The 12,870-nt window shown below is 43.6% G+C and overlaps 1 protein-coding gene across 2 annotated transcripts in view; it reads right to left on the bottom strand.

Annotated features, from left to right (window-relative positions):
• Nucleotides 1-12,870, bottom strand: part of gpr158a (G protein-coupled receptor 158a) — a 119,210-nt gene that overhangs the window by 57,716 nt on the left and 48,624 nt on the right. For both annotated transcript variants that reach the window (XM_058764620.1, XM_058764621.1), the window contains exon 3: nt 596-698. In XM_058764620.1, the coding sequence (XP_058620603.1) occupies nt 596-698 (103 nt within the window). The remainder of the gene's footprint in view (nt 1-595; nt 699-12,870) is intronic.

The following is a 12,870-nucleotide window of genomic DNA, read 5'->3' as shown; positions in this document are numbered from 1 at the left end:
GTGCTCAAAAACTTTGTTGGGCATGTCTGAGAAGGCAGAATGAAATATTTATACAAGATATTGCATCTAAACTGCACAGCGGCTCCACACTGAAAATATGGAATTTAAAATCTAATTTAAACTAGAAAGCAAACAGAAAGTTTTCTATATTTAAAACTAAAATTATGACACTGAATAAAGAAGCCATTAAAGCAAAAGCATTCAAAAGCTAAAGCATTTTTCAGACAAATTGTTATGGTGATACTATAATTTTTAGTAAAACACTGTATTACATTACAAAAATGTAAAATAAAACATATTTTTATAAGTAGACTTTTGGACCCCCTGTATTTGACAGATATGTGTAGACTTATAAATGGATAAACATATGGAAAGACAGGATATCAATAAAATTTTCATGAGAATGTGGTGGCAGCCTAACATCTAACATACATTTTGTTAAATTCATATCTTGTTCTGTCCATATTCTGAGCATAGCATTTACTATACTATAAAAACTGCTATAAGAAATGTAATGCAGATTGCATGAAATTACATGTTTTCTTCAAAACCAATACACATACACTAATCCATAAAATTTTAACATACAACTTACTTTTAAAGCCATTGACTGCAACTCTGCTTGAATGATAAAAGCCGATTTTGCAGTGACATTTATACTTGTCCAGCACAAATCCATGACCTGGGATGGGCAAACACTGTGGAAAAAAAGAGAGAGAATGGAAATATCAAAACTGTACCTTCAGGAGGCAAGAATATATACCTGGGAAAAAGAGTTTCAAGAAGTAAAGAAAAAAAAAAATCAATATAGAGGTTAAAGGTTTGATTCAATAAAGAATAACTCAATGTTACTTGCAGTTTCTAAGTGAAAATAGTTTCAAATGTAAATCCTACATCATTCATTCATTCATCTTAAGTGTATATATTCATTTGGAGATGAAAAAAAAAACTCTTGATGTTGCATAAAATGCGTTTTTGGACATTTTATAAAAGGATCAATATTCTTCTAAAATAAATAAATTAATAAACAATGGGAAATGTCATTTTTTTAAAAGTTGCAAATGAGGTTTCAAACCAAATCTAGTACCTACTAGCAATATGAGATATTGCAGTACCTACTAGTGATATTAGTAAAACAACCTTTTATCGCAAAGTTACAAACCAAATCTAGTGCCTACTAGCAATATGCAATATTGCTGTCAGTAATAATATAATACTAGCTATATTCACACTAGAAAATACTTTTTTAATGGTTAAAAAAGTTTCAAACCAAATATAGTACCTACTGGCGACATGCAATTTCAGACGTAGCTACAGTGTTATTTTTCAATTAATATGCTTTTGTAGCTGCCTCTGCAAGCAGTACACAGCAAGGCAGCTCATTGGTTTTGGAACAGAGTGAAAATTCAGAGCCTATATAACTTGTACTTTATTTCTTAATTATAGGATCTACACAGCTTCTTCTCTGTCAATAAAGACAAAGGACTAAGTTTCTACTAATAGCAAAGAGCCACTAGGGAGGCTGGGCTGCCGACATGGTATGCTGTTCAATATAAGAGCAGTGTGAGTTTGACTGAACTGATTTAAACAGTCCTCTGAAATATAATATTCAAACAAGGACAGTTTTGGCACAGATCTCCTTGCGTGTGCCAAGACATAATTAATATCTGAATTAAAGACAGACTCATTTGCTGAATTCAAAAAGAATATTAATTCAGTATCTAGAGGTTTCCTTCATGAAACAATAGGTCAAAAGCGGGAGTGTGTAATCATAATCCTCAGTATTTCAGGCCTGAGTGTTTCATGACTGCAGTCCAGGGCCCAAAGCAGACATGTTGACCCCAGCTCAATACAGATCCACTCCAGCACACACTTAACAAGCTATGAAGGGCCAAAGCCTTCATATTTGAGCAGAACAGCAGCGACATCAGCCTTAATGAAACACAGAATGGTAGAACACTTACACAAATCCATCTTTAGAGAGAAGAGGACTCTATTTCTGCCTTTCATGCTTCTATAGGATCAGGGTTTGAAGACAGATAGCCACAGGAGAATGGCCAGAGAACATTATGGGCTCAAAGTTAAACTATAAATATATAAATTAGAAGTCATTTTCAGCAGCATGTTTTGAAGAGGCTATATTGGCAGTAACAGTAAAATATTGTTGGCACACTGTATAGCATAAAAGAGTGTTTTAATGACCTAAGTACACTCAGTATGCAGTAAACAGAAGGAGGTTATCTGGAGTGAGAAGTTTTTGTTGATGATGCACAGTGAGAGTTATTTGGCTTAAAATCTCATTTTATTTTTGGCTATGTTTGCACCTGTAATTAGCAATGCGTGTTCATGAAAAAAATATGAGTTACTTATTCTGCATTACCAAAATACACGACTGTTCAAAAGTTTAGGGTTGGTAAGGTTTTTTGTTTTGTTTAGTTTTTTAATCTTATATGTTCATCAAGGCTGCAATTATTTGATCAAAAATACAGTAAAACAATATTACTGTGAAATATTATTTAAATATGAAATATTGTTTAGATATAATATTGAAATATTAAATATTATTTGAATAGCTGTTTTTATTTTAAAACATTTTAATGAAATTGAAATTTAAAAGAATTCAGTTACTTAATATATTTTAAATGTAATGTATTCCTGTAATGCAAAGCTGAATTTTCAGCATCATTACTCCAGTCACATGATCCTTCAGAAATAATTCTAATATGCCGATTTGCTGCTCAGAATTTTTATTGTTATTATTATTATTATAATTATTATTATATTAATGTTGATAATAGTTGTTTCCCCTTCAGGAACTTGAGCTGCGTCGAAAACGCTAGGGGAACGCCTTTCAGCAATATCAAGCTCTGAATCATATGTGTAATCAGTCCAATTGATGGCGAGACGTCAGGTGCGGGTGACGTCATGACCAGGAAGCTTAAAAGCACGTGAGGTGCAGCCGGCTTCAGCTTTCTGTCATTCAGCAAAGCTCTCTCTGTGTGTCAGTCACGATCTATGTTCTGTGAGTCATATTTATTGTTGTCCGTCAGTACACAAGCAATACAGTATGTCCAAGGCCAAGAATAAGGGCGAAAGCGGATCGCGTTATAGACTGTGTGTTCCTCCCTGCCCACGTTATATTACGAGCGGGGATACACACAGTCTGTGCGTGGTCTGCTTGGGAGTGAAGCACGCAGAGTCGGCTCGAGGGAGCCGACTGTCCGCATTGTGAGAGAATGCCACTGCGTGCGCTTCGCTCCCGGAAGGCTCTCTTTGAGGAGGGAGCCTTTGCCAGCGTTCCTCACGGTGCTGGCCCCGCTTCCGCCGAGGCGGAACGGCGGCTGCACTCGTGGGGTTCGCAGCGGGATCTGGTGGAGGGAATGGAGACGGGCGAGTCCCTATCTTCTTCCTCACCTGCCAGATCCACCGCCCGCCTCTGGGATCGGAAGCCCGTTCTGCGGTTTCTTCCCCGGGAGCGGGCTCGGCGCTTCTCTATCTTCCTCCGAGGAGGTTGATGTGGAGAGCGTCGAATATTCGCCCCTCAATCCCCACAGTATGAAGAGCTAGTGGAGGTAGTTACCGCGCTGGTTGCCAAGTTGAACATCGATTGGCCCGCCGAGAAACAGGCTGAATCGCAGAGAAGTAAATTAGATGAACGCTTTCTGCGTGCTAAGCCGCTACCTCCGCTACCGAGCTCGTTTTTTCCCGATCTCCACACCGAGGTGTCGAGATCGTGGAAGAAACCTTCGGCCCGCTTATTCGTCCCGCCTCTGATTATTATGGTAATGTGGCGGGCTGAGTAATTGCGGTTACAGAGCGATGCCCCGGGTTGAGCAGACGCCGCGAGCTATCTGTCTCCTGGCGCGCAACGCGTCTCTGAAGGCTCGGTCTTGCCCTCCAAGCCGCTGCGCACAACATCAACGCTGGTGGGCAAGGGGTACACGGCAGCGGGTCAGGCTGGTGCGTGTCTGCACACTATGTCAGTGTTACAGGCGTATCAAGCCGACCTGCTAAAAGAGCTAGACGAAGGCGAGCAAATAAAATCTGAGGATATGGTAGAACTGAGGAGAACCGCTGATTTAGCTCTCCGCGCCACCAAGGAGACTGCCCGTGCCATCGGGCGGTCCATGGCAGCTCTGGTGGCGGCGGAGAGGCATTTGTGGTTGACCTTGTCCGATATGAAGGAGAAAGACAAGGTCTTCCTTATGGACGCCCCGCTTGCGCCTTCTGGTCTGTTCGGCGACGCCGTCAATTCCGTCGTCGACAGATACCAGGAGGCTCGTAAACAGGCGGCGGCGTTTCAGCGGTTTCTCCCTCGCCGTTCGATAGCTCTGGGGGCTGCTGGGCGGGAGCAGCCCCAGCCGTTTACCAGCTCTTCATACAGAGAGGTTCAGAAGCAGAGCGTCGCCTCTCGTGCTACCCCGCAGCGGGACCGAGGTCGGCGGCGCTCTAAGTCGGGGGCTTCTAAGGCGAGGCCTGATCTGAGGGTCGTGCTTCAGTCTGGGAAGCCTCCGACGAAGCGGTCCTGACATCCATAAGTCCGGGACTGCTGAGGGCGGCCCCTACTGGGGAAGAGCGGGGTGCACCGCATTACACGGTGTCCGTCTCTCCTCAGCGCCCTCTGGAGATCGTTCTGCCAACCCTGCCAGTGTTCCAGGGCGCAGCGATCTCCAGCGAGTGTCTCTCTCAGTATTTCCCGCCCGGAAACGTAGCGGAGCTGAGAGCCTCGTCACCCCTTCGGGGGTCTCTCGAGCATCTAGTTCGGCCGTCTCCTGCCAGTCCTCCGCTTCAGGGCACCGAGCTAGTAGCTCCAAGCACACCAGAGGCCAGTCTCGAGAGACTGGTTCCCTTAGTAGATTATTTAGCAGCGTGGAAACTACTGCCAAATGTATCTCGTTGGGTCCTGCAGACTGTAGAGAGAGGTTATCGCATTCAGTTCGGCGCCCCGCCGCCGCCTTTCAAGGGGGTTTTTCTCACGTTAGTGGGCCCCGAGCAGGCTCTGGTATTAGAACAAGAAGTGAACACTCTCTTGAGGAAGGAGGCCATCGAGGTGGTCCCTCCTCTCGACAGGGAGTCTGGGTTCTACAGCCGGTACTTCATTGTTCCAAAGAAGGATGGGGGGTTGCGTCCGATTTTAGATCTGCGGCTATTGAACCGCTCAGTCATGCGTCTGAAGTTCAAAATGCTCACTGTCAAACAGGTCGTGTCTCAGATCAGGTCCGAGGACTGGTTTGTCACGATAGATCTAAAAGATGCATACTTCCATGTCTCCATCCTTCCCAGTCACAGGAAGTTCCTGAGGTTTGCTTTCAGGGGCAAAGCTTACCAATATCGGGTTCTTCCTTCGCCCAGCACTCTCACCCGTACTTTCACGAAGTGTGTGGATGCTGCTCTGGCTCCTCTGCGACTCCAGGGCATCCGCATACTCAATTACATCGACGATTGGTTGATTTTAGCTCAGTCAGAGCAGACGGCGGTTCGACATCGAGATGTCGTTCTCGCTCACATGAAAGAGTTGGGGTTAAGACTAAACGCCAAGAAAAGTGTGCTTTCTCCATCACAGAGGACCACTTATCTGGGTGTGGTGTGGGATTCGACCACGATGCAGGCACGTCTGTCTCCTGCTCGGATCGAGTCGATCCTCACTGCAGTCACGAGTCAGAGAAGGCCTGTCACTCACTGTCAAGCAGTTTCAGAAGCTGCTGGGTCTGATGGCAGCGGCATCCAACGTGATACCTTTTGGCCTGCTGTACATGAGACCCCTACAGTGGTGGCTCAAGACCAAGGGTTCTCCCGGGAAACCCGCCGCATGATCAAGGTCGCGGCGTGCCTCGTGCCTTGGACATGTGGAGGAAACCTTGGTTCTTGTCTCAGGGCCCGATGCTGGGAGCCCCTTGTCGCCGCGTAACGCTAGCGACAGATGCGTCCCTCACCGGTTGGGGAGCGGTCATGAGTGGCCGCCCTGCCCGCGGTCTGTGGACTGGTCGCCATCTCATGTGGCACATCAACTGCCTAGAGATGCTGGCCGTGTTTCGAGCACTCAAACACTTTCTTCCAGACCTAAGAGATCACCATGTGCTGGTGCGCACCGACAACACAGCGGTGGTCTTTTACATAAACCACCAGGGAGGTCTGCGTTCGCGCCCCTTATACAAGCTGGCGCACGGATCCTTGTGTGGTCCCAGAACAAGCTTCTCTCGCTGAGAGCAGTTCATATTCCTGGGCATCTCAATATGGGAGCAGACATCCTGTCGAGGCAGGGGCCGAGGCCCGGGGAATGGATGCTTCACCCCGAGGTGGTGAAGCAGATATGGAGAGTTTTTGGCCAGGCTCAGGTGGATTTGTTCGCGACTCATCAGACATCGCACTGTCCCCTCTGGTTCTCTCTGACTCATCCAGCTCCACTGGGGCTGGATGCTATGGTACAGACTTGGCCGAGGCTTCGTCTGTACGCCTTTCCCCCGATCGCTCTGCTCCCAGGAGTTCTAGAGAGAGTGCGCCGGTATGGGGTCCGTCTATTACTAGTAGCCCCGTTCTGGCCGGGCCGAGTGTGGTTCTCGGACCTGGTTTCTCTCCTCGATGGCTCTCCGTGGGAGATTCCCGTCAGGAGATCTCCTCTCACAGGCGGAGGGCATGATACTTCACCCCCGCCCGGAGTTGTGGAAGCTGTGGGTGTGGCCCCTGAGGGGGCACAACTCATAGCCTCTGGTCTCTCAACCGAGGTTGTTGAGACCATCCTCCAATCTAGAGCTCCCTCAACGAGGAAACTGTACGCCCTGAAGTGGAGACTCTTCACTTCGTGGTGTGGAGACCGCCAGCTTGACCCAGTTAACTGCCCGATTGGTACAGTGCTGGAGTTTTTGCAGGCTCGTTTCTCCACCGGGTTAACCCACTCCACCCTGAAGGTTTACGTGGCGGCTATAGCGGCCTACCATGCCCCTCTTGGTGGGCAGTCAGTGGGAAAGGACCCCCTGGTTACACGTTTCCTCCACGGTGTGATGAGGCTGAGGCCTCAGGTACGATCTCGTGTCCCTCCCTGGGACCTCGCTGTGGTGCTAGACGCTCTCTGTAGGCCTCCCTTTGAGCCTATTGAGGAGATATCAGACCGTCTTCTTACATTAAAGACTGTATTTCTCTTAGCGATATCTTCTCTAAAGAGAGTTGGAGATCTGCAGGCCCTTTCTGTGGCCCCTTCCTATCTCGACTTTGCGCCCGGTCTGGCCAAAGTTTTTCTGTACCCTCGTGTGGGGTATGTCCCTAAGGTCCCCTCTTCTACACCACTGCCTGTCGTACTTCAGGCTTTTTGTCCTCCTCCCTTCAGGGAGCCCGACCAGCAGAGGCTTAACTGTATGTGTCCAGTGCGAGCAGATGTGTCCTCTGATCTCCCCTCACCATTGGGGGTCAAGGCTCACTCAACGAGAAGTGTGGCGGCCTCTAAGGCCTTTTTGGCAGGTGTGCCTATGCAGGACATCTGCAACGCTGCGGGATGGTCTACACCCCTCACCTTCGTCAGGTTCTATGACCTAGATTTGCGAGCCACTCCAGGCTCCTCTGTTCTTTTGCCATAGCTGTGCTCTTCCACACTAGGCAGGGATTTGCAAGTCTGGCGGCGTGGACATCTCGTTCCCCTAGCGTTTTCGGCGCAGCTCGAGTTCCTGAAGGGGCGTCCCAGGTTACGTGTGTAACCATGGTTCCCCGAGGAACGAGGCGGCTGCATCGCGGGGCCATACCTCCGGCATCCCTACTAGAGCTAAGCTTCATTCCTAGAAGCTGAAGCCGGCTGCACCTCACGTGCTTTTAAGCTTCCTGGTCATGACGTCACCCGCACCTGACGTCTCGCCATCAATTGGACTGATTGCACATATGATTCAGAGCTTGATATTGCTGAAAGGCGTTCCCCTAGCGTTTTCGACGCAGCGTCTCATTCCCTCGGGGAACCATGGTTACATACGTAACCTGGGACGATTTTCAGGATTTCAGGATTAAATATAATGCATTATAAAGGTATTCATAATGCTTTAAATAGATATTTTAAGTTGTTACACTTTTTCATAAATACAAGTATAATAGTATTACATAAATATTAAGAACATATTTGTGGTTATAGTACTTACACTGAAGTATAACACATTATAATCCATTATTATACATGAAGAGGTAAGCGTCAAAATACAATATAAATGTGGTTACAATAACCTATGAGAACAGTGAATTTGCAATTGTGGTTTTATAAGGCATTTTGAATAAATACCCTCATAATGTGTTGAATATACTATTTTTAATCAACTACTTGCTACCAAATATTCAAGATTGGGAGATTCAAAACAAAATCTGAACAACTGTTAACTGGTTTGTCTTTAATCTGGTTATTGTGGTTATGACTGTTCTAAATATTTTGAATTTGCATGTATTCTCCATTTAGCTGTTAAATTGTGAGCTATGGCTTTTATCCTTAGCCAGGCCAAGATCAAGCATATCTTGACTTCAAGTAAAGAGACAACAACACTCCCAATATTATTCATTGTGTACTCCAGGAACTGACCCCTTGAGCTTCAGTCAATTCCTGCAATAAAAGCTTCAGGAATCACACAACTGATAACAGCTTCTGCCCGAAATGAGAGAAACAGACTCTGGCCCACGCTGAGAGAAAGGGACAGGGTCTTCTGATAGAGCGCGAGCTGACGGCGGGTATTGAGCAGGTGAGAGCTTCAACTGGGAACACTCTATCCTAATTAAAGCCAGACAGACACATCGCAGACACAGACACTGGCACATCTAAGCCGCTGGGAGGACACAGGATGAATTCAGTAGCTCTACACACCTTCACGCTGTTCACTTTTAATCAGAGTGAGAAAGTTAGAAAGAACATTTGACTGACTGAGACTAGGGATATAGGGATTGGTTTAGATAAAGGAGCTCCGTCTCCACTAGGGCTGCCCTGACCAAAGATTTTCCTAGTCAACTATTAATCAATCATTTAGTCGACGTTTACGATATTTAATATGTCATCATATTTACTGCTCTGTGCATTCAGAGGACTGTGGGACACGAGCATCTTCATGTCTTCTCCTGATGTTCCAAAGCAACTGACACTTGTTGTAAAAGCTCAGAAGTGCTAATTTTATCTTTTGCATGTGCAAGACATTAACTCTTTCCATGCCATTGATGGAATTTTTACTGTTATAGGAAACGCTATTATAAATCTTCTGAAAGAGTGCTGAATGTCTGGATCAAAACATGGTTAAGAAGAAGCAGAAACAAGCGATTGCATATGTAAGCAAATGAATATGTAAAATAACGCGATCATCTAACATTAAACAGCATATAGATCAAAACTGCCAAATGTTACTGAATGAAATATCGACAAAGCGGTATAGGACTGTAGAAATAGGACTGTAGAAGCTTTGGGAGAGCTGATGGAAGTGATTCTGATTCTGATCCGAAAATAGTCTTTGCTAAAAATGCAATTTTCTCAGACTTTGTTCAATTTTATTTTATTTAAAAAAAAATTATGAAACTTTCCCACATTCAAGTGTTGATAAAAAAGAATGCATGAAGCTAGATTATTACATGTTCAGATATTCATATAACAAAATATTCTTGGGGCCATGAAAGTTTTTGAAAATGATGAAACATGCTGGAGGTGACAGGCAACTTTTTTCAAAAAGAAGAAGAAGAAAAAAAAAAAACATTGGCAGAGAAAGATTTATGGCAATATTTGATATTCCACTGCCAGAGAAAGTGAAATTAAATTACCAATGTGTGTGTGTGTGTGTGTGTGTGAAATGTGCTATACAAATAAACTTGGCATGCATTACCAAAGTCTAACAAGCAGAAACTTGGAAAATATGAAAATAGGTTTGACCAGATTGCAAAATACAATACGAAGCTGAAATATAGCTTAAATTTATGAACTCATGTACCTCTCTAATTCAAGTCAAGTCAAGTCACCTTTATTTATATAGCGCTTTTAACAATACAGATTGTGTCAAAGCACTTAACAGTATCAAATTGGAGGATAGAGTGTCAGTAATGTATAATGATAAGATTAAACACTCAATTTTCAGTTAAAGGCATTTCATTATTGAATTCAGAGATGTCATTGTCTAGCTCAGTTTAGTTTAAATAGTATCTGTGCAATCAAATCGAGGATAATCGCTAGAAATTAAGTGACCCCAACTGAGCAAGCCAGAGGCGACAGCAGCAAGGAACCAAAACTCTAATTCAGCACAAATGTTTCTATGGTTGCGATATAACATTTAATTGCTTACCTTATATTTCTTTTGTAAACAAAGCTTTGTACTAAAATTGGGCCTTAATATTCATCTAAAACAGAATTTACATAGAAGGGCAGCGGCTATTTGCACTAAGTGTAAATAGTAAGAGATGCAATAGTGCAAATAGCGATAGATTTTACACTATGTTAAATTAGAAGGATTTTCTGCTATTTTTACTACTTATTGAAAATAGTGGCAATTATCTGTAGCTCAGTATTGTAGTACATTATAAAACAGTATGCAATAATAACATATTAAGTATAAATTATAGTTTTAATTCAAATTATTAAATGGATAGCCCTAGTCTTCACTGATTTCCATATGCACAAGACTTAAGTATCTTTTTTCCTGAAAAACCAATGGTAGCCACCATGAGGATTCTCTACTCACGATGTACTTAATTTTTAAAAACTGTACTTGCAGATATTAATGAAATAAAAGGCCGCTTAAGTGTACTTAAAGAGAGTTTAGTTTTAAAAAGTGCACTTTGTAAGTTACCTCCTAGGGCCCTATTTTAACGATCTAAGCACATGGTCTAAAGCACACGGCGCAAGTGCACTCAGGGCATGTCCGAATCCACTTTTGCTAGTTTAACGACGGGAAAACGGTCGGCGCGCCCGGGCGCATGGTCTAAATGGGTTGTCCCTATTCTCTTAATGAGCAATGGGTGTTTTTTTGGGCATAACGTGCAATAAACCAATCAGAGTCTCATCTCCCATTCCCTTTTTCTTAAGGCGAATTTTAAGGCGCACAGACTGAACGCGTGTCCAGAGAGCAAACGGATCTGCTCATGCGCGAGCAAATAGGTATTCTGATACACGCAATGACTATCCATTATGACATGTATGACATTTTTATGTAGCCTACACAATAATATTCTTTTACACTGTAATCCTTTAATTTTTTATATTTGCCATGTTTGTGTGCTGCAGCGCATCCCTGTGTGTAATAAGCAAAGTGAACGCACGTTGTGGACCCGCCCAGAGGCGCATTTTATACTACCACGTTCTTTAAATAACAAAAAAATAATAATATTGCACCATTGACTTTAGACTTTAGACCAGGTTTGAGTTGGTCTATGGCGCAGTCTATTTTCAGTTCGTCAAAATAGCAACGCGCCAACAATGCGCCTGAACACACCTAATTTTTTAGACCAGCACGCCCATGGGCGCACAAATGTGCGCAAATGCATTTGCTATTTAAACAACGTGGTGCAGGATGGGAAAATGAGAACTGTGTTGGGCTGAAACTAGCAAAAACACTTGTGCCGCGCCTTGCACCGCATTGTGCCGGGTGTATGATAAGGGTCCCTAGTGTTTTCCGTAGTCAGTTTGCACTTGTGTATATTATATATTAGTGTATATTAATGTATATTATTTCAAGTGCATCAGTTTGCACTTGTGTATATTATTTAAATGTATATTTGTCACGGTTGAGCACTGTGACGAGATGAGGAAACGAGAGGTAAACTTCAAAATAAACAGTCTTTAATCCAAACACGGGGATACACAAGGCAGGGAGAGACTCACAGGAAATACAACATCGACAATCAATACCGGACAGGGAACACAGGCAAACACAGTGCTTAAGTAATATTAACTAAACTAGATAATTAATAAACACGGACACAAATGAATACAAATGAGGACAGGAAACAGGAAGGACCAAATATGGGCATAATGACACGAGGGAAAACTAGGAGCACATAAGTAGGAAAACCACAACACACAACTGACATTATTATTTCCTTAATAAGTAGTCTTTTTAAAAGTATACTAAATTTTACTTCTTTTTTTAACAAAGGATGTTTAGCATACTCTCGTTTACCTTTTGATCTGATTTCCAAATACCTTTTTTCTTTGTATCAATTGACATAATGCGATTCATCTCACAGCAAGCTGGTTTGGCTCAAGCTTAGTACATTACTGAATAATATTTTGAAATGCCTATGAATCAAATGAATGGGAAATATAGAGGCTGCTGATAAAAATGGGCAGTCACTGATGTTCGTTTGTGTCATCTGAAACAGCCATGCTATGCCAAAACTAATAGAGTAAACAAAATATCTTTACAACAGTGACCCGCAGCTTGCAGAGGTGAAATCAATCTAACTTTCCAGCCATAAATCACAGTGACCCTCAGACATCCACCAGCTTCTTGCATGCTCTCCCTGTTTCTCTCATTCTCTTTTAGTCTTTTTGTGAATGTCAAAGGCACAGTTGTGGCAGCTGTCAGTCAGTGTGTGTGTGTGTGTGTGTGTCTGTGTGACAGGCTAATTGGCCCAGTGACACTGCTCACACTCAGAGCTAGAGGTTTTTAATGGCGGCGTCACACTGTCATGCCAGGAGGTCCATCCGCGTACACATGCCTGTGTCCCAGCAAACACCTCGAACAATAATAGGACTCCAACTGCACTGATGTCGACATTCTTTTATCTTCCCTGTGATCCTTACTCCAGAAGCATATTAAAAGTTTTTTGAACAATGTGGGTCGACCAAGTTATAACAATGCAAAATTTCACTATTGGTCTGGAGTTGTTGATTTATAGTGCTGGTCTAGGTGGTGGACCGTCTTTAGACCTGTAAAACTTGGC

The sequence above is a fragment of the Onychostoma macrolepis genome, chromosome 24 (genome assembly GCF_012432095.1).
Source record: "Onychostoma macrolepis isolate SWU-2019 chromosome 24, ASM1243209v1, whole genome shotgun sequence".
Classification (NCBI taxonomy): domain Eukaryota; kingdom Metazoa; phylum Chordata; class Actinopteri; order Cypriniformes; family Cyprinidae; genus Onychostoma; species Onychostoma macrolepis.
This window is presented reverse-complemented; position numbering and strand designations above follow the sequence as displayed.